Source organism: Nerophis ophidion, linkage group LG04 (assembly GCF_033978795.1).
Source record: "Nerophis ophidion isolate RoL-2023_Sa linkage group LG04, RoL_Noph_v1.0, whole genome shotgun sequence".
NCBI classification, from domain to species: Eukaryota; Metazoa; Chordata; class Actinopteri; order Syngnathiformes; family Syngnathidae; genus Nerophis; species Nerophis ophidion.
The window spans coordinates 75964919-75991443 of record NC_084614.1 but is presented as its reverse complement, the minus strand read 5'-3'; the positions used below and the strand labels follow the sequence as shown (position 1 = coordinate 75991443).

The window sequence follows — 26525 nt, the reverse complement described above, 5'->3', positions numbered from 1 at the left end:
GGAGTCTTTAATCTCGTTATATGCAAATATGACAATAAAGTCCATTCTATTCTATTGTATAGTCTCCAGCACGCTCTGGCGAAAGATTGTACGCCACCTCTTTTTATTTGGACTTTCCCTGTTTACAATCCTTTAGAAACAGCTGTTGTTATGTAAACAGGGAAAGGCCAAATAAAAAGAGGTGACGTACAATCTTCCGCCAGAGCGTGCTGGAGAGTGGACAAGAGTACAGCCCAGACGTTTCTCCTCAAATTGAGCCAAATTTAATTCCGTCTCTCTTTAATTCCTTGCTTCTTGTCTCGTTTAATAGATAATTGTTTGGACCTGAAAGTCCCGATATTGATTGATTGAGACTTTTATTAGTAGATTGCACAGTTCAGTACATATTTTGTACAATTAACCCAGACGTTTATCCTCAAATTGAGCCAAATTTAATTCTGTTTCTCTTTAATTCCTTGCTTCCTGTCTCGTTTAATAGATAAGTGTTTGGACCTGAAAGTCACGATATTGATTGATTGAGACTTTTATTAGTAGATTGCACAGTTCAGTACATATTCTGTACAATTAACCCAGACGTGTCTCCTCAAATTGAGCCAAATTTAATTCTGTTTCTCTTTAATTCCTTGCTTCTTGTCTCGTTTAATAGATAATTGTTTGGACCTGAAAGTCCCGATATTGATTGATTGAGACTTTTATTAGTAGATTGCACAGTTCAGTACATATTCTGTACAATTAACCCAGACGTGTCTCCTCAAATTGAGCCAAATTTAATTCTGTTTCTCTTAAATTCCTTGCTTCCTGTCTCGTTTAATAGATAAATGTTTGGACCTGAAAGTCACGATATTGATTGATTGAGACTTTTATTAGTAGATTTCACAGTTCAGTACATATTCTGTACAATTAACCCAGACGTGTCTCCTCAAATTGAGCCAAATTTAATTCTGTTTCTCTTTAATTCCTTGCTTCTTGTCTCGTTTAATAGATAATTGTTTGGACCTGAAAGTCCCGATATTGATTGATTGAGACTTTTATTAGTAGATTGCACAGTTCAGTACATATTTTGGACAATTAACCCAGACGTTTATCCTCAAATTGAGCCAAATTTAATTCTGTTTCTCTTTAATTCCTTGCTTCCTGTCTCGTTTAATAGATAAGTGTTTGGACCTGAAATTCACGATATTGATTGATTGAGACTTTTATTAGTAGATTGCACAGCTCAGTACATATTCTGTACAATTAACCCAGACGTTTCTCCTCAAATTGAGCCAAATTTAATTCTGTTTCTCTTTAATTCCTTGCTTCTTGTCTCATTTAATAGATAAATGTTTGGACCTGAAAGTCATGATATTGATTGATTGAGACTTTTATTAGTAGATTGCACAGTTCAGTACATATTCTGTACAATTAACCCAGACGTTTCTCCTCAAATTGAGCCAAATTTAATTCTGTTTCTCTTTAATTCCTTGCTTTTTGTCTTGTTTAATAGATGTTATCAGTGTTTGAACCAGAAAGTTCCGATATTGATTGATTGATTGAATTTTTTATTAGTAGATTGCACAGTACAGTACATATTCCGTACAATTGACCACTAAATGGTAACACCCCAATAAGTTTTTCAACTTGTTTAAGTCGGGGTCCATGTTAATCAATTCATAAACCTGCACCGTCCTTTACAGTGTGGACGTTTTTAATCGGTATTTGATGTTTTTTTTCCTACGCGTAACAGAAGCCAGGAAAATGTCCACTGCAGAGATCACGGGATTCCTTGCTTTTTGTCTCGTTTAATAGAAGTCATCAGTGTTTGAACCTGACAGGGACCTTATAAGAAATGTTGTGGTTTCGGTCCCGAACTTTTCACACATTTTTATTTTCGCAGCATAGAAAATAATTTATGTGTTTTAGCGCCGGTAATATTCTAATATATAACAACAGGAAATGACAACAGAAAAGTCCTTCTGAGTTCCTGAGGTTTTTTTTTCTTTTTAAATAAGCGAGACAAAAGTAAAATAATCTTATAATATAGAGATATTTAGCATGAGCAACCTAGCAAAATAAATCCTTTTTTTTTTTTTCCCAGGGTTGGCGAAGACGTCCTTGGTTTTGGTCCTGGTCCTGTCGGCGTCCTCTCCAGGTTTGAGAAGGTTTTTTTTTTTTCTTTAAAAAAAAAAAAAGACGACAACTTTTGTCCGTCTAGGTTTCCTGGTAGTCCAGCAGGCGTGGCTCGCCGGACATGGCGTCGTGGGTGAAGACCGAGTCGTTGTCCGAGGAGCAGGAGCCGGACGTGTCCTCGCAGGACGGCGAGTACTGCTCGAATGGCGTGGACAGGTCCAAGTACTGCGGGGTGGGAGGACACGAGAATGGTGGCTTTAAGGACATGCTCGCATGCTGACTTTGTGGTTAAGAACCAAAACATGAGTTAGCATACATTGCTAACACCATGCTAACTCATGGTTATTTTCATTTACCTTGAGTTAGCATTCATTGCTAACAGCATGCTAACTCAAGGTTATTTTTGTTTACCTAGAGTTAGCATACATTACTAACAGCATGCTAACTCATGGTTATTTTTGTTTACCATGCATTAGCATGCACTGCTAACAGCATACTAACTCAAGGTTATTTTCGTTTACCTTGAGTTGGCATACATTACTAACAGCATGCTAACTCATGGTTATTTTCGTTTACCATGCATTAGCATGCACTGCTAACAGAATGCTAACTCATGGTTATTTTAATTTACCATGAGTTAGCATGCATTGCTAACAGCATGCTAACTCATGGTTATTTTTCGTTTGCCATGCGTTAGCATGCATTGCTAATGGCATGCTAACTCATGGTTATTTTAATATACCATAAGTTAGCATGCATTGCTAACAGCATGCTAACTCAGGGTTATTTTTACTTACTTTGAGTTAGTATTCATTGCTAACAGCATGCTAACTCATGGTTATTTTCGTTTACCATGAGCTAACTTGAGGTTATTTTCGTTTACCTTAGTTAGCATACATTGCTAACAGTATGCTAACTCATGGTTATTTTCATTTACCATGAGTTAGCATACATTGCTAAAAGTATGTTAACTCATGATTATTTTTGTTTTCCATGAGTTAGTAACAGTATTTTAACTCATGGTTATTTTCGTTTAGCTTAGCACCGCTATAGCCAGCAGACACGACTCTTAAAATTTGAAATTCAACCGAAAAAAATTAAGAGAAAAAACTAGCTAATTCGAATCTTTTTGAAAAAAATGTAAAAATAATTTATGGAACATCATTAGTAATTTTTGCTGCAATAAAGCTTAGCTAACTTAGGTTTACTTTCCTCGTTTGTCCATTTGCATATGCTTATTAGGCAGCAGGAGGATTGTTATTGTGTTCAATTTAGCGCTTAGCTAATACGCTGACCCCATTCTTCCATGCGCACGTGTTAGCAAAGATGAATCTTAGCGCAGCTTATCTTAGCCCAGGGGTCACCAACGCGGTGCCCGTAAGGACCAGATGAGTCGCCCGCTGGCCTGTTCTAAAAATAGCTCAAATAGCAGCACTTACCAGTGAGCTGCCTCAATTTTTTAAATTGTATTTATTTACTAGCAAGCTGGTCTCGCTTTGCTCGACATTTTTAATTCTAAGAGAGACAAAACTCAAATAGAATTTGAAAATTCAAGAAAATATTTTAAAGACTTGGTCTTCACTTGTTTAAATAATTGTTTTTGTTTTTTTTTTACTTTGCTTCTTATAACTTTCAGAAAGACCATTTTTGAGAAAAAATACAACCTTAAAAATAATTTTAGGATTTTTAAACACATATACCTTTTTACCTTTTAAATCTTTCCTGACAATTTAAATCAATGTTCAAGTAATTTTAAATTTTTTTTATTATAAAGAATAATAAATACATTTTAATTAAATTCTTCATTTTAGCTTCTGTTTTTTTCGAAGAAGAATATTTGTGAAATATTTCTTCAAACTTATTATGATTAAAATTCAAAAAAATTATTCTGGCAAATTTATAAAATCTTTAGAATCAAATCTAAATCTTATTTCAAAGTCTTTTGAATTTCTTTTAAAATTTTTGTTCTGGAAAATCTAGAAGAAATAATGATTTGTCTTTGTTAGAAATATAGCTTGGTCCAACTCGTTATATATTCTAACAAAGTGCAGATTGGATTTTAACCTATTTAAAACATGTCATCAAAAATCTAAAATTAATTTTAATCAGGAAAAATGACTAATGATGTTCCATAAAATATTTTTTTATTTTTTTCCAAAAAGATCCGAATGAGCTAGTTTTTCTATTCATTTTTTTCCGTTGAATTTTGAATTTTAAAGAGTCGAAATTGAAGATTAACTATGTTTCAACATTTTATTTTAATTTTTTTTCGTGTTTTCTCCTCTTTTAAACCGTTCAATAAAGTGTTTTTTTCATCATTTATTCTCTACAAAAAACCTTCCGTAAAAGGAAAAAAAATGTACGACGGAATGACGGACAGAAATACCCTTTATATATATATATATATATATATATATATATATATATATATATATATAGGTTTATTTATTAAAGGTAAATTGAGCAAATTGGCTATTTCTGGCAATTTATTTAAGTGTGTATCAAACTGGTAGCCCTTTGCATTAATCAGTACCCAAGAAGTAGCTCTTGGTTTCAGTAACTACAGTTGGTGGCTACATCTGTAAGTGCAAGTTAAAACTCTACTATACACAGCAAAAGCCATTTATCAACAACACCCAGGAACGCCGCCGGCTTCGCTGGGCCCGAGCTCAGCTAAGACGGACTGATGCAAAGTGGAAAACTGTTCTGTGGTCTGACGAGTCCACATTTCAAATTATATTTGGAAACTGTGGACATGGTGTCCTATGGAACAAAGAGGAAAAGAACCATCCAGATTGTTATAGGCGCAAAGTTGAAAAGCCAGCATCTGTGATGGTATGGGGGTGTATTAGTGCCCAAGGCATGGGAAACTTACACATCTGTGAAGGCACCATTACTGCTGAAAGGTCCATACAGGTTTTGGAGCAACATGGCGTAGTGGGTAGAGCGGCTATGCCAGAAACCCGAGGGTTGCAGGTTCGCTTCCCACCTATTGACATCCAAATTGCTGCCGTTGTGTCCTTGGGCAGGACATTTCACCCTTGCCCCCTGTGCCGCTCAGTCGATATTGAAGCGACCGGAATGAGAATCAGCACCTCCAAGTCCGAGTCCATGATTCTCGCCCGGAAAAGGGTGGAGTGCCATCTCCGGGTTGGGGAGGAGACCCTGACCCAAGTGGAGGAGTTCAAGCACCTAAGAGTCTTGTTCACGAGTGGGGGAAGAGTGGATCGTGAGATCGACAGGCGGATCGGTGCGGCGTCTTCAGTAATGCGGACGTTGTATCGATCCGTTGTGGTGAAGAAGGAGCTGAGCCGGAAGGCAAAGCTCTCAATTTACCGGTCGATCTACGTTCCCATCCTCACCTATGGTCCTGAGCTTTGGGTCATGACCGAATGGACAAGATCACGGGTACAAGTGGCGGGGCTCTCCCTAAGAGAGAGGGTGAGAAGTTCTGCCATCCGGGAGGAACTCAAAGTAAAGCCGCTGCTCCTTCACATGGAGAGGAGCCAGGTGAGGTGGTTCGGGCATCTGGTCAGGATGCCACCTGAACGCCTCCCTAGGGATGTGTTTAGGGTACGTCCAACCGGTAGGAGGCCACGGGGAAGACCCAGGACACGTTGGGAAGACTACGCCTCGGGATCCCCCGGGAAGAGCTAGACGAGAGAGGGAAGTCTGGGCTTCCCTGCTTAGGCTGCTGCCCCCGCGACCCGACCTCGGATAAGCGGAAGATGATGGATGGATGGATGGATATTGAAGATAAACTGTTTCAAAATTTAGTTTTAATTTTTTTTGTATTTTCTCCTCTTTTGAACCGTTCAATTAAGTGTTTTTTTCATCATTTATTCTCTACAAAAAAAACTTCCGTAAAAGGAAAAAAAAAGTACGACGGAATGACAGACAGAAATACCCCTTTTATATATATATATATATATAGATTTATTTATTAAAGGTAAATTGAGCAAATTGGCTATTTCTGGCAATTTATTTAAGTGTGTATCAAACTGGTAGCCCTTCGCATTAATCAGTACCCAAGAAGTAGCTCTTGGTTTCAAAAAGGTCGGTGACCCCCGTCTTAGCCGTTTGCATGTCGCGCTTACCTCGTCCGAGACGGACAGCAGCACTTTGTCCAGTTCCTCCACCAGCTGTTTGAAGGTGGGCCTCTGGGTGGGAACAGCGTGCCAGCACTCGCGCATCATCATGTAGCTTTGGCGGACAAAACGACAATTAACGACCTCGGACGCCGCGACTGAGACGGCGATCTCGTGCTCACAGTTCATGCGTGCAGTTGGAGGGTTTGTCCATGCGGTGTCCTTCCTTCAGCAGCTTGAAGAGCTCCTCCACGGGGATGCCGGGGTAGGGGGACCCGCCCAGCGTGAAGATCTCCCACATGAGGACGCCAAACGACCACCTGAGAGGGAGGAAGTCCAGGTTAGCTCGGTGGCGGACGGGTCGGAGGCGGCGTTAGCGCTTACACGTCGCTCTGGTGCGTGTAGACTCGGTCAAACAAGGCCTCGGGCGCCATCCACTTGACGGGCAACCGTCCCTGCGGGGGGGTGGGGGGGGACACGGTTAGAGACACGCCCCTCTGGTCGCACACGTTTAAAGGGGAACATTGTCACAATTTCAGAAGGGTTAAAACCAATAAAAATCAGTTCCCAGTGGCTTGTTTTATTTTTCGAAGTTTTTTCAAAATTTTACCCATCATGGAATATCCCGAAAAAAGGCTTTAAAGTGCCTGATTTTCGCTATCTGTAAATCCACCCGTCCATTTTCCTGTGACGTCATCTAATGATGCCAATACAAACAAACATGGCGGTTAGCACAGCAAGATATAGCGACATTAGCTCGGATTCAGACTCGGATTTCAGCGGCTTAAGCAATTCGACAGATTAAGCATGTATTAAAACGGATGGTTGGAGTGTGGAGGCAGATGGCGAAAACGAAATTGAAGAAGCCTTCTAACCAACGATTGCATCTTTTGACCACTGGAGCAACTTAAATCCGTCGATTGGTAAGTGTTTGTTTGGCATTAAATGTGGGTGGAGGGAAAGGCTGGATGCAAATATAGCTACAAATGTACATACAGCTAGCCTAAATAGCACGTTAGCATCGATTAGCTTGCAGTCGTGCGGTGACCAAATATGGCTGATTAGCACATAAGTCAATAACATCAACAAAACTCACCTTTGTGATTTCGTTGACTTTATCGTTGGAAATGCATCTGATTTGAGTGTCGCAGGGTATCCACACATCTCTGTCGTAGCATCGCTATCGTTGGTAAAATATGCAGAACAAACGAGGGACTTTCGCATCTTTTGACACTGGTGCAACTTAAATACGTCGATTGGTATGTGTTTGTTTGGCATTAAATATGGGTGGAGGGAAAGGCTGGATGCAAATATAGCTACAAATGTACATACAGCTAGCCTAAATAGCATGTTAGCAGCGATTAGCTTGCAGTCATGCGGTGACCAAATATGGCTGATTAGCACATAAGTCAATAACATCAACAAAACTCACCTTTGTGATTTCGTTGACTTTATCGTTGGAAATGCATCTGCTTTGAGTGTCGCAGGGTATCCACACATCTCTGTTGTAGCATCGCTATCGTCGGTAAAATGTGCAGAACAAACGAGCGACTTTCGCATCTTTTGACACTGGTGCAACGTGAATCTGTCGATTGGTATGTGTTTGTTTGGCATTAAATGTGGGTGGAGGGAAAGGCTGGATGCAAATATAGCTACAAATGAGGCATAACTATGCGATATGTACATACAGCTAGCCTAAATAGCATGTTAGCATCGATTAGCATGCCGTGCTAATCGATGCACACTCCACGTAAGTCAACTTGAATACGTCCCTGATCGTGTTGTTACAACCTCCGACAACACCCCGACGAGGCATGATGTCTCCAAGGTACGGAAAACAGTCGCAAAAACGGAAAATAACAGAGCTGATTTGACTTGTGTGTGTGTAATGTGTTTGAGAAAATGGCGGATTGATTCCCGATGTAACGTCACGGGTGAAAGGTCATCGCTCCGACAGCGAACAATTGAAAGGCGTTTAAATCGCCAAATTCACCCTTTTAGAGTTCGGAAATCGGTTAAAAAAACATATGGTCTTTTTTTCTGCACCATCAAGGTATATATTGACGCTTACATAGTTCTGGTGATAATGTTCCCCTTTAAAGGACCCACTTTCATTGTGTCACTGTAACAGACACTCCTGACCAAAGTCTGGCTGGCATAGTCCTTCCCTCGGCCGCGCTCCGAGTCTCAAACCCTGTTTCCATATGAGTTGGGAAATTGTGTTAGATGTAAATATAAACGGAATACAATGATTTGCAAATCATTTTCAACCCATATTCAGTTGAATATGCTACAAAGACAACATATTTGATGTTCAAACTGATAAACATTTTTTTTGTTGTTGCAAATAATCATTAACTTTAGAATTTGATGGCAGCAACACGTGACAAAGAAGTTGGGAAAGGTGGCGATAAATACTGATAAAGTTGAGGAATGCTCATCAAACACTTATTTGGAACATCCCACGGGTGTGCAGGCTAATTGGGAACAGGCGGGTGCCATGATTGGGTATAAAAGCAGCTTCCGTGAAATGCTAAGTAATTCACAAACAAGGATGGGGCGAGGGTCACCACTTTGTAAGCAAATTGTCAAACAGTTTTAGAACAACATTTCTCAACGAGCTATTGCAAGGAATTTAAGGATATTACCATCTACGGTCCGTAAAATCATCAAAAGAATCTGGAGAAATCACTGCACGTAAGCAATGATATAACGGACCTTTGATCCCTCAGGCGGTACTGCATCAAAAAACGACATCGGTGTGTAAAGGATATCACCACATGGGCTTAGGAACACTTCATAAAACCACTGTCAGTAACTACAGTTGGTCGTTACATCTGTAAGTGCAGGTTAAAACTCTACTATGCAAAGCCAAAGCCATTTACCAACAACACCCAGGAACGCTGGGCCCAAGCTCATCTAAGATGGACTGATGCAAAGTGGAAAACTGTTCTGTGGTCTGACGAGTCCACATTTCAAATTATATTTGGAAACTGTGGACATGGTATCCTACGGAACAAAGAGTAAAAGAACCATCCAGATTGTTATAGGCGCAAAGTTCAAAAGCCAGCATCTGTGATGGTATGGGGGTGTATTAGTGCCCAAGGCATGGGTAACTTACACATCTATCAAGGCCCCATTAATGCTGTATGGTCTACACAGGTTTTGGAGCAACATGGCGTAGTGGGTAGAGCGGCTATGCCAGAAACCTGAGGGTTGCAGGTTCGCTTCCCACCTATTGACATCCAAATTGCTGCCGTTGTGTCCTTGGGCAGGACATTTCACCCTTGCCCCCGGTGCCGCTCACACCGGTGAATGAATGAGGACTCAATGATTGGTGGTGGTTGGAGGGGCCGTAGGCGCAAACTGGCAGCCACGCTTCCGTCGGTCTACCCTAGAGCAGCTGTTGCTACAGATGTAGCTTACCACCACCAGGTGTGAATGAATGATGGGTTCCCACTTCTCTGTGAGCGCTTTGAGTATCTAACAATAGAAAAGCGCGATATAAATCTAATCCATTATTATTATTATTACATATGTTATCATCCGGCTTCACGGTGGCAGAGGGGTTAGTGCGTCTGCCTCACAATACGAAGTTCCTGCAGTCCTGGGTTCAAATCCAGGCTCGGGATCTTCCTGTGTGGAGTTTGCATGTTCTCCCCGTGAATGCGTGGGTTCCCTCCGGGTACTCCGGCTTCCTCCCACTTCCAAAGACATGCACCTGGGGATAGGTTGATTGGCAACACTAAATTGGAACTGGGAACCTAAATAGCATGTTCTCACCAGGAAACTAATTGGGGCTTCACCAAGCCCCAATTAGTTTCCTCAGTTCCCAAACGTTTATTGAGTGTTGTTTAAATAAAAGGTGATGTAACACAGTGGTGAACATGCCCTTTCCCAACTACTTTGGCACGTGTTGCAGCCATGAAATTCTAAGTTAAATATTATTTACAAAAAAAAAAAATAAAGTTTATGAGTTTGAACATCAAATATGTTGTCTTTGTAGTGCATTCAACTGAATATGGGTTGAAAAAGATTTGCAAATCATTGTATTCTGTTTATATTTACATCTCACTCATATGGAAACGGGGTTTGTATTTACGTCTCATTAAGTCCCCCGCCAATCAAGAGCTGAACATGTGACGAAGCCATTTAAAGCGTGCTCACGTTGGTGGTTTTCTTGTAGTAGTCGATCTGGTGGACGCCTCTGGCCAGACCGAAATCGGCGATCTTCATGACGTTGTCCTCGGTCACCAGAACGTTCCTGGCTGCCAGATCTCTGTGGATGCACTGCAAACAAAGGACAAGGGACGTTGAAGCTCTTTATTCCAGTAGCTGAAGCTAAACGTCCGTGGTCTAAATATAGAAAGGTTGGAAGAGAATGTTTTAGGGTCTGTTTACCCGGACTGAATGACTGTCATTAAAGCTCATTTTGGTTTGGTTCGAAATAGACTTTGGGCTGAACGGACCGAGCGTTTGGTTTTTGCGGGTCTTTCCCCCCATAATGGAGGGTTAGAGCGAGGACGCCTCGCAGCCAGAAACCTGATGCCTTCACCCAGACGGCCGCTCCGCTGTCTGTTTGCTAACAGATTTACGGTGGCGCTAAAAGGGGACAAAGCCTGCGAGACGGCAAGGGACGGACAGATGGATGGAGGAGAGTAAACAGGACTTGGAGCTGGCCTGTCTGAGACGCCGGCTGCCAGACAAAGAAGAGTGTTGATAAGTGAGAGCAGAGAGCACGCTGGGAAAAGGGGAAGAAAAGAAAAAGAGGTTGCAAAGAGACCCATCTGGACTATATGTGCTCGTAAAACCAAATTGAATTCCATGAAAACCAGAACTATGTTGATATTGACCTCTTCACATGCATTCATACATTTGATCATATTCACTTTGCCGGTTCCAACACCGCAGTTACTCGGCTTCATCACATCCAAGAACTGGAAAATTTGTCTCCGGTCCAGATAAACCAACACGGAATATGATCGTTTTACCTGAGAAACCGAGGAAGTGCTCGATATATTTCAAGTCATCCTTTACTGAAGTCGAGAGGCTGAACGTACCCGTTTGGAGGCCAGGTACTCCATTCCTCGAGCCACCTGGTAGGCGCAGGACAACAGGTCCTTGAAGGTGAGCTGCTCCTCGGGCACTTTGGTCACATCGAAAGTGTAGTCCATGCCGGGAGGCCGCCGCGCCCTCAGGTACTCCCTCAGACTGCCTTTGGAGGCGTACTCCACCAGTACGTACAGAGGCCCTGGTTTTGAGTCGGGTTAGTTCATTGTTTCAACCAGCGATTCTTGGAACTTTCCGACTCGATGCGAGAAGCCTGTGTCTAACTTACCGTCCTGAGTGCAGACTCCCAGCAGGTTGATTATGTTCTTGTGTTTGTCCATCACCTTCATCAGCTCCATCTCCGAGATCAGGTCCGCAAGATCTTTGTCTGTAGCGTCGTCTACAGCAAAAAATAAGGATTGGTTAGTACAGGGGTCACCAACCTTTTTGAAACCAAGAGCTACTTCTTGGGTACTGATTAATGCGAAGGGTTACCAGTTTGATACACACTTAAATAAGTTGCCAGAAATAACCAATTTGCTCAATTTACCTTTAATAAATAAATCTATATATATATATATATAAAAAATGGGTATTTCTGTCTGTCATTCCGTCGTACATTTTTTTTTTCCTTTTACGGAAGGTTTTTTGTAGAGAAGAAATGATGAAAAAAACACTTAATTGAACGGTTTAAAAGGGAAGAAAACACGAAAAAAAATGAAATCAAAATTTTGAAACATAGTTTATCTTCAATTTTGACTCTTTAAAATTCAAAATTCAACCGAAAAAAATGAATGGAAAAACTAGCTAATTTGAATCTTTTAAAAAGAAAAAAAAAAAAAAGAATTTATGGAACATCATTAGTAATTTTTCCTGATTAAGATTAATTTTACCATTATGATGACATGTTTTAAATAGGTTAAAATCCAATCTGCACTTTTTTTTTTTTTAGAATATATAACAAATTGGACCAAGCTATATTTCTAACAAAGACAAATCATTATGTCTTCTAGTTTTTCCAAAACAAAAATTTAAAAATAAATTCAAAAGACTTAAATTTGATTCTAAAGGTTTTTCTGCATTTGCCAGAATAATTTTTTTGAATTTTAATCATAATAAGTTTGAAGAAATATTTCACAAATATTCTTCGTCGAAAAAACTGAAGCTAAAATGAAGAATTAAATTAAAATGTATTTATTATTCTTTACAATGGGGGCGGTATCGCTCGGTTGGTAGAGTGGCCGTGCCAGCAACTTGAGGGTCGCAGGTTCGATTCCCGCTTCCACCATCCTAGTCACTGCCGTTGTGTCCTTGGGCAAGACACTTTACCCACCTGCTCCCAGTGCCACCCACACTGGTTTAAATGTAACTTAGATATTGGGTTTCACTATGTAAAGCGCTTTGAGTCACTAGAGAAAAGCGCTATATAAATATAATTCACTTAACTTCACAATTATAAAAAAAATAAAAATACTTGAACATTGATTTTAATTGTCAGGAAAGAAGAGGAAGGAATTTAAAAGGTATGTGTTTAAAAATCCTAAAATCACTTTTAAGGTTGTATTTTTTCTCTAAAATTGTCCTTCTGAAAGTCATAAGAAGCAAAGTAAAAAAATAAATGAATTTATTTAAACAAGTGTAGCCCAAGTCTTTAAAATATTTTCTTGGATTTTCAAATTCTATTTGAGTTTTGTCTCTCTTAGAATTAAAAATGTCGAGCAAAGCGACACCAGCTTGCTAGTAAATAAATACAATTTAGAAAATAGAGGCAGCTCACTGGTAAGTGCTGCTATTTGAGCTATTTTTAGAACAGGCCAGCGGGCGACTCATCTGGTCCTTACGGGCACCGCGTTGGTGACCCCTGGATTAGCATCTTAAAGGTTGTGTTTCAAGTCGCATAATTCTTACCTTTGAGCATCTTGACCGCCACGGTGGTGGCTTGGTCTGAAGAGTCCTTGTTGATGCCGTAGGCCTCGGCTCTAACCACTTGGCCGAAGCAGCCTTCGCCCAGAGGCTTCCCCAGAGTTAGGCTGGTGAAAGTACGGGCAGTCGGTTAAAAATAAATACGCAGCCATAATTTGGGGCTCTGATTTCGTCAAACATAGGTTTCTTTTTAGGTTCCCGCATGACTAGAGTGATACAGTTTTATGTTTCAACCCTGGGAACTAAACAGAAGCTTAAAAGAACCCGGCCTGTTATTGAGGATTATCTATTACAGGGGTGTCCAAAATGCGGCCTGGGGGACATTTGCGGCCCGCGGGTTATTTTTTAACGGCCCCACGGCACAATTTAAGAATAGAATTGAAAAAAATTCAAAACATAAAAAGTGGTATAAAAGAGCAAACAGGTGAAATGTAACAAGAAATTGTTGCAATGCTTACTCTTATAACACAAAGCTGCCATGCAGGCTGTTTCTTTCTTTAAAAAATAATAATGAATCAAAATCAATGTCATTTTGAATCATTCACCTATTCAAGGCTCCGATTACGTCACATTAAATATTCCACTTTGAAATATTTTTGGGGGGGAAAATCTTGCATATATTTTGTGTTTTGCCATATAAAAAAACTGAGCTGTGTTTTTTTTTTTTTTTTAAAGAAGGGCCTAAAACAAACCATCCATTTTCTACCGCTTATTCCCTTTTGGGGTCGCGGGGGGCGCTGGCGCCTATCTCAGCTACAATCGGGCGGAAGGCGGGGTACACCCTGGACAAGTCGCCACCTCATCACAGGGCCAACACAGACAAACAGACAACATTCACACTCACATTCACACACTAGGGCCAATTTAGTGTTGCCAATCAACCCATCCCCAGGTGCATGTCTTTGGAAAACAAACAAACAAAAAACAAACAAACAAAACAAACAAAAAACATAAACAACAATAAAACTAATAATTGACGGATGGATCTGAAGTAGATCTCGAGATTATTGTGCTAAAAGTAAACGGTAAAAAAAATATATAGCATTTATTTTTTAACACTTTAATGAGTAGGACACTTTTGGATCCCCAATTATTTTAGTGTGATTTGTTTTTAAGTGTCAAAAAATAATAATGAATCAAAATCCAAAATTAAGGCTCCAATTATTATATAATCTCAAATATTCCACCTAAAAAAATGTTATTGGGTGAAAATATTGCATATTTTGTGTTTTTTCCATTTTTTTCCTAAAGTTGATCTAGACTCAAACTCTGGCCCGCGGGCCAAATAATTTTATTTGGCCCTTGAGGCAATATCAAATTAACATGAGAGCTTGCCCGCCGGTATTATACAGTGTCTGTGCCGCTGTTACACTGCATTCACCGCTAATATTCATACTTGCCAACCCTCCTGATTTTCCCGGGAGACTCCCGAAGTTCAGTGCCCCTCCCGAAAATCTCCCTGGGCAACCATTCTCGTGAATATCTCCCGATTTCCACCCGGACAACAATATTGGGGGCCGTGCCTTAAAGGCACTGCCTTTAACGTTCTCTACAACCTGTCGTCACGTCCGCTTATCCTCAATACAAACAGCGTGCCGACCAAGCCTCATAATATAAGCGGCTTCCACACACTCACAAGTCAACAGCCATACAGGTCACACTTGAGGGTGGCCGTATAAACAACTTTAACATTGTTACAAATATGCACCACGCTGTGAACCCACACCAAACAAGAATGACAAACACATTTCGGGAGAACATTCGCATTGTAACACAACAGAACAAATACCCAGAACCCCTTGCAGCACTAACTCCTCCGGGACGCTACACCTAAAAGGTTAATTTGTTCAACCTTGGCCCGCGGCTTTGTTCAGTTTTAATTTTGGCTCACTCTGTATTTGAGTTTGACACCCCTGATTTAGAGATTTAAAACTTGAATAGTAATGAAAATAATAATACTGAATAATGACCCATTTTTAATATTTTTTTGGACCAAAACCCTTTGGGGTCCCCGGGATCATAACCGAGTGGAGGCCTAAATGTATATTTTTTTATACATATATTGTATTGGTTTTTAAAATAAAAATTATGAAAATGGCTCCCGCTTGTTTTGATTCTTCAGTGTGCGGCCCTCAGTGGAAAAAGTTTGGACATCCCTGATCTACTGAGATTGTTTAGTTTCAGTGGGCTTACTTGTCCCTGAGGAACTCCCAGTCCGGATCATAGGGCAATTCAAACTCCATCACTCCGGCCAGCATGGGAGAGCAGCTGGAGGAAAGACGAGCCACTCTCATTAAAGACGCGCTGGACTTCCCGGACGAGTTGGAGTCCACAGAGTACTGAAACAAGAAATGGAGGAAAAAAATTCAGTCTTTAAACGCCTACTGAAATGAGATTTTCTTATTTAAACGGGGATAGCAGGTCCATTCTATGTGTCAAAGTTGATCATTTCGCCATACTGCCATATTTTTGCTGAAAGGATTTAGTAGAGAACATCCACAATAAAGTTTGCAACTTTTGGTCGCTAATAAAAAAGCCTTGCCTGTACCGGAAGTAACAGACGATGTGCGCGTGACATCACGGGTTGTATGGCTCCTCACATCTGAACATTGTTTACAATCATGGCCACCAGCAGCGAGAGCGATTCGGCCCGAGAAAGCGACGATTTCCCCATTATTTTAACGAGGATGAAAGATTCGTGGATGAGGAAAGTGAGAGTGAAGGACTAGAACAAAAAAAAAAGAAAAAATCCCCCTCTTATCCCCACAATTTCCCCCTCTGTCTTCCTTTTTTGCTCTTTCTATCCCCTCCTGCTCCGGCCCGGCTGCACCAAATGATAATATAAATACGTTTAATAAAGTCAAATTCAAATAAGGCAACAAGAGAAGTATCCTACACTTGTAAAGTAAATCTGAACAGCCGATATGGGCATCTACATCAACTATGTGATTTGCCTGAGAAGCTGGACAGGACAAAAAAAAAGAGAGTGAAGGACTAGAAAAAAAAAAAGAAAAAAAAAACTAGACGGCAGAGCGATTCAGATGTTATTAGACAAATTTACTAGGATAATTCTGGAAAATCCCTTATCTGCTTATTGTGTTACTAGTGTTTTTGTAACACTAGTAACACAAAGTGTTACAAAGTAGGACACCGCCAGTGTCTCCGAGGGAAGCCACGTTTCTCGACGTTGGAAGCATCCAACGGTCGGAGGTGGCCGGCGGGAGGAGGCAAGAGAGTCCGCAGCTGCCTCTTTGACAAGTGCAGGGCAGGACGACGCAAGCTCTCCGCTCATGTCTACGGTAAGAGCAGACTTATTCTCACCGAAACCTGCCGGTTGACATGTGGTAGGAAACCACGTTGGCTTGACCGCTCTGTTCCATAGTAAAGCTTCACCGTCATCTTTCGGGAATGTAAATAAGGAAACACCGGCTGTGTTTGTGTTGCTAAAGGCGGCTGCAATACACCGCTTCCCATCTACATCTTTCTTCTTTGACGTCTCCCATTATTAATTGAACACATTGCTAAAGATTTAGCAACACATATGTCAGAAATACTGTGGAATTATGCGATGAAAACGGCGCTGGACCAAAATGTCCACAACAATGCGTGACGTCATCATACCTCGACGTTTTAGCGAAATTTAAAATTGCAATTTAGTGAATTAAACCGGCCGTATTGGCATGTGTTGCAATGTTAATATTTCATCATTGATGTTTAAAGTATCCGACTGCGTGGTCGGTAGTAGTGTGGTTTCAGTAGGCCTTTAAGAAATGCCGGACTTGTGTTTGTGTTGCTAAATGCGGCCGCAATACACCACTTCCCATTTACATCTTTCTTCCTTGACGTATCCATTATTAATTGAAGAAATTGCTAAAGATTCAGCAACACAGATGTCAGAAATACTGTGGAATTATGCGATGAAAACGGTGCTGGACCAAAATGTCCAGTACAATGCGTGACGTCGTCATACCGCGACGTTTTAGCGAAATTTAAAATTGCAATTTAGTAAAATTAAACCGGCCGTATTGGCATGTGTTGCAATGTTAATATTTCATCATTGATGTTTAAAGTATCAGACTGCGTGGTTGGTAGTAGTGTGGTTTCAGTAGGCCTTTAAGAAATGCCATACTAGATCGGTTAAAAGTAAGACGCACCTGTCTGCGCAGCGGGAACTTGGAAAGCTTCTGAACCGGAAGGACATCGAAAGGCTCCCGCCTCGGGTGGACTTGCATCCGACATAAAACCACGATGATGGTGGCCATGATCAGCGCCAGGAAGCCACAGGCATAGATGATGATGTCGGTGTACTTGGTCTCCATGGTGTCCAGGGAGTCTGAGGCCTCTTCCTCTGCAGGAACCAGGCACCACTTTCTTAGTCAAAAGGTGACTACCACAAATATCACACAGTACGAAGTCAAGAAGTTCTTTTCACCGGAGAGGACGATGAGCCAAGCCGACTGGTGGGCGAAGCCGATGGAGTTCCCGGCAAGGCAGGTGTACTGTCCCGCGTCCTCCATGGTGATCTTGGACAGGTAGAGGACCTCCACCTCTGTCATGTTCAAACTGCCCGTCTGCACCAAACAGCGAAAAAACAAGACATTAGAACACGAGACACCACGTTCCGTAGTTTATCAAACCCAGCATCCGACCCACCTTAGATGTTATTAGACAAATTTACTAGGATAATTCTGGAAAATCCCTTATCTGCTTTTTGTGTTACTAGTGTTGTTGTAACACTAGTAACACAAAGTGTTACAAAGTAGGACACCGCCAGTGTCTCCGAGGGAAGCTACGTTTCGACGTTGGAAGCATCCGACGGTCGGTGGGAGGAGGCAAGAGAGTCCGCAGCTGCCTCTTTGACAGGTGCAGGACGACGCAAGCTCTCCGCTCATGTCTAAGGTAATAGCCGACTTACTACCACCATTTTCTCACCGAAACCTGCCGGTTGACATGTGGTAGGGAACCATGTTCGCTTGACCGCTCTGCTCCATAGTAAAGCTTCACCATCATCTTTCGGTAATGTAAACAAGGAAACACCGGCTGTGTTTGTGTTGCTAAAGGCGGCCGCAATACACCACTTCCCATCTACAACCTTCTTCTTTGACGTCTCCATTATTAATTGAAGAAATTGCTAAAGATTCAGCAACACAGATGTCAGAAATACTGTGGAATTATGCGATGAAAACGGTGCTGGACCAAAATGTCCACAACAATGCGTGACGTCATCATCCCGTGACGTTTTAGCGAAATGTAAAATTGCAATTTAGTAAACTAAACCGGCCGTATTGGCATGTGTTGCAATTTTAATATTTCATCATTGATGTTTAAAGTTCAAACTGCCCGTCTGCACCAAACAGCAAAAAAAACAAGACATCAGAACACGAGACACCACGTTCCGTAGTTGATAAGACCCAGCATCCGACCCACCTTAGATGTTATTAGACAAATTTACTAGGATAATTCTGGAAAATCCCTTATCTGCTTTTTGTGTTACTAGTGTTGTTGTAACACTAGTAACACAAAGTGTTACAAAGTAGGACACCGCCAGTGTCTCCGAGGGAAGCTACGTTTCGACGTTGGAAGCATCCGACGGTCGGTGGGAGGAGGCAAGAGAGTCCGCAGCTGCCTCTTTGACAGGTGCAGGACGACGCAAGCTCTCCGCTCATGTCTAAGGTAATAGCCGACTTACTACCACCATTTTCTCACCGAAACCTGCCGGTTGACATGTGGTAGGGAACCATGTTCGCTTGACCGCTCTGCTCCATAGTAAAGCTTCACCATCATCTTCCGGTAATGTAAACAAGGAAACACCGGCTGTGTTTGTGTTGCTAAAGGCGGCCGCAATACACCACTTCCCATCTACAACCTTCTTCTTTGACGTCTCCATTATTAATTGAAGAAATTGCTAAAGATTCAGCAACACGGACGTCAGAAATACTGTGGAATTATGCGATGAAAACGGTGCTGGACCAAAATGTCCACAACAATGCGTGACGTCATCATCCCGTGACGTTTTAGCGAAATGTAAAATTGCAATTTAGTAAACTAAACCGGCCGTATTGGCATGTGTTGCAATGTTAATATTTCATCATTGATGTTTAAAGTTCAAACTGCCCGTCTGCACCAAACAGCAAAAAAAACAAGACATCAGAACACGAGACACCACGTTCCGTAGTTGATAAGACCCAGCATCCGACCCACCTTGAGAACCTGGACGTACGGCGTCCCGTCGGCACCGTAGCGGCTGCCGTTCCTCACGACGTGTTTGAGCCACTGAATGTGCGGCTGAGCGTCGCTGTAGACTTTACAGTGGAACTGGACGTCGCTGCCCACCACGGCTGTGGTGTTGGCGGGTAGACCGGCCTGCAGGATGGGCCTGTGGGGGGAGCGCTCTGTGCGGGGCAGAGGGAAGAACGCAGGTCATCACAGTTCTGGAACAAACCACAATCCTTGATCTCTTTGAAAGTCCAAGACGGGATTTTTTTTGTGATTGTTGCGGCCTAAACTGACGGACTTTACGGCAGCATTTTCAGAAAGTTGCGGAAAAAGTTGCCATTTTTGTCAGGATTTTATTTTTCAACTTGCGATTTTTTGGGTGGTAGTAAATGACTACTTAAGTCTACTACACAACTGTATTTTAATGTTGTCATTATGGTGGTAGTAAATGACTACTTAAGTCTACTACACAACTGTATTTTAATGTTGTCATTATGGTGGTAGTTAATGAATACTTAGGTCTACTACACTACTGTATTTTAATGTTGTCATCATGGTGGTAGTTAATGAATACTTAAGTCTACTACACTACTGTATTTTAATGGTGTCATTATGGTGGTACTTAATGAATACTTAAGTCTACTACACTACTGTATTTTAATGGTGTCATTATGGTGGTACTTAATGAATACTTAAGTCTACTACATGACTGTATTTTAATGGTGTCATTATGGTGGTACTTAATGAATACTTAAGTTTACTACATGACTGTATTTTAATGTTGTCATTATGGTGGTACTTAATGAATATTTAGGTCTACTACACCATTGTTTTTAATGTTGTCATTATGGTGGTACTTAATGAATACTTAAGTCCACTACAGTATTGTATTTTAATGCTGTCATTATGGTGGTACTTAATGAATACTTAGGTCTACTACAGTATTGTATTTTAATGCTGTCATTATGGTGGCACCTAATTAATATTTAGGTCTACTACACCATTGTTTTTAATGTTGTCATTATGGTGGTACTTAATGAATATTTAGGTCTACTACACCATTGTTTTTAATGTTGTCATTATGGTGGTACTTAATGAATACTTAAGTCTACTACACTACTGTATTTAAATGTTGTCATTATGGTTGTACTTGATGAATACTTAGGTCCACTACAGTATTGTATTTTAATGCTGTCATTATGGTGGTACTTAATGAATACTTAGGTCTACTACAGTATTGTATTTTAATGCTGTCATTATGGTGGCACCTAATTAATATTTAGGTCTACTACACCATTGTTTTTAATGTTGTCATTATGGTGGTACTTAATGAATACTTAAATCTACTACACTACTGTATTTAAATGTTGTCATTATGGTTGTACTTGATGAATACTTAGGTCCACTACAGTATTGTATTTTAATGCTGTCATTATGGTGGTACTTAATGAATACTTAGGTCTACTACAGTATTGTATTTTAATGCTGTCATTATGGTGGCACCTAATTAATATTTAAGTCTATGGTGGTAAACATTGATTGATTGATTGATAATTTGCCGGCTAAATACAAAAAAAAAAGTATTTATGGAGCATTACAGGAGCCGACAGTTGTCCCACGGATGCTGGCAAAAGAAGAAATGTCATTTTCCGATGGAAATGAGTTACATCAGCGTCGCTATTGTCAGCCGGCCACGGGGTTCTCTTTGATCAGTGCTTATTCTCGCTCTCTGATCTCGTTAGCCGTCTCGTTAGCCTCCCTGTAAATCGGGAACGGAAACTGACCCCGCTGTGGACGGGCAGCCCAAAAAAAAAAAGAACAAAAAAAAGCCTCAATCTGCAGTCACAGGTCAGGTAGAAAACCGCTCTGGACGCCGGACCGTCCACATCCAGGCGCCCCGTCACCATTCGCTCAACCCCCTGATTACACCACCTCTCCTTCCAGCTGGAGGATTTCATTCGAAGCTGAGATGCTTTTCCCGCGAGAGCCGACGAACACGTTCAGTTCAGTTCAGTTCTAACTTTTAGGATTTTATTACTCTTGGCTTGGCTTGGTTTTTTCCAGCCTGGAGGTTGGGGCTAAAAACAGACGGGAGACTCTTGTGTGGCTTACCCAGGACGTCGAGGACGTAGCTGTGAGTGATGGAGCCATGTTTGTTGTCCACCACGCAGGTGTAGTTTCCTCGGTCTGACGGCACGACGCTCTCCATCACCAGGCTCCAGTGCTGATGTCGCAGCTGGCAAACAAAGCAGACCAGATACGGATGTCGCCGTCATAATAATAATAATAATAATAATAATAATAATAATAATGGATTAGATTTATATAGCACTTTTCTATCGACAATATCCTCAAAGCGCTCACAGAAGTGAGAATCCATTATTCATTCACTCCACAAGGTGGTGGTAAGCTACATTTGTAGCCGCGGCTGCCCTGGGGTAGACTGACGGACGCGTGGCTATGGTCCGCCAGACCACCTCCTATTATTAATTCACCAGTGTTGGCAGCACTGGGAGCGAGGGTGAAGTGTCTTGCCCAAGGACTTGGATAGCCAGTGACGGGGATCCAACCTGGAACCCTCGAGTCGTTCTACCCGCCACGCCACGCCGTCCCCTGACGTAGTGGTTGTGTACTTCACTCTTTCAGCTGCCCTGCTTTTGGTTCGGTTCCGCTCAAACCCGCGTCGCCGGCATGAGAAGCGAGTCCGCTGACAGCTGAGCTGAAAGCCCAGGCTATCAACTGGATAGCCAGCCCTGCTCCTGAAGTTGTCAGGGAGTGAGGTTTACCAAAGTACACATGGCCCAGCCACACCGGCTGGCCTCTGTTACGCACCTAACCCCACTAAACCTCTCTCCGATCTGGGTCACGACACCTTTGTAGCGATGGTGTACGTTGTTTTTCTTCTGTTCCAGCATAAGAGGCCAGTCTGCTGACTACCGATCTAAAACTGGATAGCCAGCTTTGCTCTTAAGGTGGCAAGGAGTGAAGTTTACCAACGTAAGCATGTGGCCTCCGTTACGCACCTAACCCCACTAAACCTTTCTCCGATCCGGGTCACGGCACCTTTGTAGCAGTCGTGTACTTCACTCTTTCCGATGCCACGTTTTTTCCCATTCCACTCAAACCTGTGTCGACATGAAAGGAGAGTCCGCTGACTACCTAACCCCACTAAAACTCTCTCCGATCCAGGTCACGGCACCTTTGTAGCGGTCGTATACGTTGTCTTTAATTTCTGTTCCACTCAAACCTATGTCGCCGGCATGAGAGGCCAGTCTGCTGACTACCGATCGAAAACTGGATAGCCAGCACTGTTCTTGAAGTGAGGTTTACCAACGTACACATGGCCCCGTTACTCACCTACTCCCCCTAAATCTCTCTACGATCCGGGTCACGGCACCTTTGTACCGGTCGTGTATGTTGTTGTTTTTTTCTGTTCCACTCAAACCTATGTCGCCGGCATAAAAGGCCAGTCTGCTGACTACCGATCGAAAACTGGATTGCCAGCCTTGCTCTTAAGGTGGCAAGGAGTGAAGTTTACCAACGTAAGCTTGGCCCAGCCACACCGGCTGGCCTCCGTTACGCACCTAACCCCACTAAACCTTTCTCCGATCCGGGTCACGGCATCATTGTAACAGTCTTGTACTTCACTCTTTCCGATGCCACATTTTTTCCCGTTCTACTCAAACGCGTGGCGCCGACATGAAAGGAGAGTCCGCTGACTACCTAACCCCACTAAAACTCTCTCCGATCCAGGTCACGGCACCTTTGTAGCGGTCGTATACGTTGTCTTTCCTTTCTGTTCCACTCAAACCTATGTCGCCGGCATGAGAGGCCAGTCTGCTGAATACCGATCTTAAACTAGATAGCCAGCACTTTTCTTGAAGTAAGATTTATCAATGTACACATGGCCCCGTTACTCACCTACTCCCCCTAAATCTCTCTACGATCCGGGTCACGGCACCTTTGTAGCGGTCGTGTATGTTGTTGTTTTTTTCTGTTCCACTCAAACCTATGTCGCCGGCATAAGAGGCCAGTCTGCTGACTACCGATCGAAAACTGGATAGCCAGCCTTGCTCTTAAGGTGGCAAGGAGTGAAGTTTACCAACGTAAGCTTGGCCCAGCCACACCAGCTGGCCTCCGTTACGCACCTAACCCCACTAAACCTCTCTCTCATCTAGGTCACGGCACCGTTGTAGCGGTCGTATACGTTGGTTTTCCTTTCTGTTCCACTCAAACCTATGTCGCCGGCATGAGAGGCCAGTCTCCTGACTACCGATCTAAAACTGGATAGCCAGCCAGCACTGCTCTTGAAGTGAGGTTTACCAACGTACACATCGCCCCGTTATTCAGACTCCCCCTAAACCTCTCTCCGATCCGGGTCACGGCACCTTTGTAGCGATCATATATGTTGGTTTTCATTTCTGTTCCCCATCAAACCTATGTCGCCGGCATGAGAGGCCAGTCTGCTGACTACCGATCTTAAACTGGATAGCTAGCACTGTTCTTGAAGTGAAGTTTACTAACGTAGACATGGCCCTGTTACTCACCTACTCCCCCTAAACCTCTCTCCGATCCGGGTCACGGCACCATTGTAGCAGTCGTGTACTTCACTCTTTCCGATGCCACCATTTTTCCCGTTTCGCTCAAACCTGTGTCGCCGGCATGACAGGCGAGTCCGCTGACCACCTAAACCTCTCTCCGATCCGGGTCACGGCACCTGGTTTTCTTTCTGTTCCACTCAAACCTGTCGCCGGCATGAGAGGCCAGTCTGCTGACTACCGATCTTAAACTGGATAGCTAGCACTGTTTTTGAAGTGAAGTTTACTAACGTAGACATGGCCCTGTTACTCACCTACTCCCCTTAAACCTCTCTCCGATCCGGGTCACGGCACCATTGTAACAGTCGTGTACTTCACTCTTTCCGATGCCACCATTTTTCCCGTTTCGCTCAAACCTGTGTCGCCGGCATGACAGGCGAGTCCGCTGACTACCTAAACCTCTGTCCGATACGGGTCACGGCACCTGGTTTTCTTTCTGTTCCACTCAAACCTGTCGCCGGCATGAGAGGCCAGTCTGCTGACTACCGATCTTAAACTGGATAGCTAGCACTGTTTTTGAAGTGAAGTTTACTAACGTAGACATGGCCCTGTTACTCACCTACTCCCCTTAAACCTCTCTCCGATCCGGGTCACGGCACCATTGTAACAGTCGTGTACTTCACTCTTTCCGATGCCACCATTTTTCCCGTTTCGCTCAAACCTGTGTCGCCGGCATGACAGGCGAGTCCGCTGACTACCTAAACCTCTCTCCGATCCGGGTCACGGCACCCGGTTTTCTTTCTGTTCCACTCAAACCTGTCGCCGGCATGAGAGGCCAGTCTACTGACTACCGATCTTAAACTGGATAGCTAGCACTGTTCTTGAAGTGAGGTTTACTAACGTAGACATGGCCCTGTTACTCACCTACTCCCCTTAAACCTCTCTCCGATCCGGGTCACGGCACCATTGTAACAGTCGTGTACTTCACTCTTTCCGATGCCACCATTTTTCCCGTTTCGCTCAAACCTGTGTCGCCGGCATGACAGGCGAGTCCGCTGACTACCTAAACCTCTCTCCGATCCGGGTCACGGCACCTGGTTTTCTTTCTGTTCCACTCAAACCTGTCGCCGGCATGAGAGGCCAGTCTACTGACTACCGATCTTAAACTGGATAGCTAGCACTGTTCTTGAAGTGAGGTTTATGAACGTAGACATGGCCCTGTTACTCACCTACTCCCCCTAAACCTCTCTCCGATCCGGGTCACGGCACCATTGTAACAGTCGTGTACTTCACTCTTTCCGACGCCACGTTTTTTCCCGTTTGGCTCAAACCCGTGTCGCCAGCATGAGAGGCAAGTCTGCTGACCACTGAGCTAAAAGCCCAGGGCTATCGACTGGATAGCCAGCAATGCTCTTGAAGCTGTCAGGGAGTGAAGTTTACCAACGTACACAAAGCCCAGCCAGACTGGCTGGCTGGGCTTCGTTACACTCATCCCCCCCTTAAACCTCACTACGATCCGGGTCACGGCACCATTGTATTGGTCGTGTACTTCACTCGTTCGGCTGCCTTGTTTTTTTTTCCTGTCCCGAGCCTGTTGACTACCGAGCTAAAAACCCAAGCTATCAACTGGATAGCCAGCACAGTTCTTGAAGCGAGGTTTACCAAAGTGCACACGGTCCGGTCCCTGTTTCACTTCGATAACGCACCAACAAGGAAATAAGAATTTGGAAAATGTTCCTACCTTGATGCCTCCAATGCGGTGCTCTCCTCGAAAGTCCCGCCCGTTTTTCAGCCAACGAATGGTGGGCACCGGGCTGCCCATGGCCGGGCAGCGGAACTTCACCGTGTTGCCCGCCGGGACGGCATAAAGCTTCTTCTCCATACGCTGGGTGTGGGTCCAGTAGGGACCTGTGAGTACCACACCAGACATGTATGGCATTGCCTCCAGGTCCAGTTGGCTGCTAAACTACAAAAGCAAACCACCAACACACCTCTGGAAATGTAAACTTGGTCGTTTTCCACCTCCGATGATGAGTCCTCCAAGCCGTTGTCCTCGTCGTCGTCCCCCGAGCCCAAGGAGTCTTCAATGTGGGGAAAGTCAGATTGATTTTTTTTTTGGGCCTTTAAAAATGCAGTTTTTCTTAACTTGTTGCAGGGGTGTCCAAACTTTTTCCACCGAGGGTCAAACACTAATAAGCAAAAGCATGCGGAGGCTTTTGTGATATTTTATTATTATCAAAACCATGAGGGCTCCCCTCAGTTATGGTGAATGTTAAAGGTCTCGGGGACCCGTCATTAAAGCAATTAAAGTTAAAAAAATCTATATATATTTTAATATTTTTTACTTTCAACAATTAACCATCCATCGATCGTTAGAGCTATCCATTGCCATAAAGTTTAAAAAAGAAAAAAAAATTGGCCTTTTTTTTTTAAAAGTAAAGTTATGGCAAAAAACACAAAATATGCCATATTTTTCACGAAATATTTTTCAAAATTGAATATTTTAATTGGAGCTTTAAATTTATAAATAATCTATTTAAAACTGCCATTAAAAAAAAAAATCAGACCCAAGGTCTTGGGGATAGAAACTCCCCCAATCATA

General features: G+C 42.7%; 1 protein-coding gene across 1 annotated transcript in view; it reads right to left on the bottom strand.

Annotated features, from left to right (window-relative positions):
- Window positions 1-1993: 1993 nt before the first annotated feature.
- The window catches only part of fgfr4 (fibroblast growth factor receptor 4), a 61735-nt gene continuing 37203 nt past the window's right edge, over window positions 1994-26525 (bottom strand). The window contains exons 6-20 of the mRNA XM_061899083.1: window positions 25915-26004; window positions 25665-25831; window positions 21498-21621; window positions 19371-19561; window positions 17602-17740; window positions 17324-17517; window positions 15363-15508; window positions 13155-13276; window positions 11536-11646; window positions 11258-11448; window positions 10365-10487; window positions 6582-6652; window positions 6380-6517; window positions 6207-6312; window positions 1994-2334 (exon numbers count right to left, since the gene is read on the bottom strand). Coding sequence (XP_061755067.1) covers window positions 2191-2334; window positions 6207-6312; window positions 6380-6517; window positions 6582-6652; window positions 10365-10487; window positions 11258-11448; window positions 11536-11646; window positions 13155-13276; window positions 15363-15508; window positions 17324-17517; window positions 17602-17740; window positions 19371-19561; window positions 21498-21621; window positions 25665-25831; window positions 25915-26004 — 2057 coding nt within the window. The 3' untranslated portion in view covers window positions 1994-2190. The remainder of the gene's footprint in view (window positions 2335-6206; window positions 6313-6379; window positions 6518-6581; window positions 6653-10364; window positions 10488-11257; window positions 11449-11535; window positions 11647-13154; window positions 13277-15362; window positions 15509-17323; window positions 17518-17601; window positions 17741-19370; window positions 19562-21497; window positions 21622-25664; window positions 25832-25914; window positions 26005-26525) is intronic.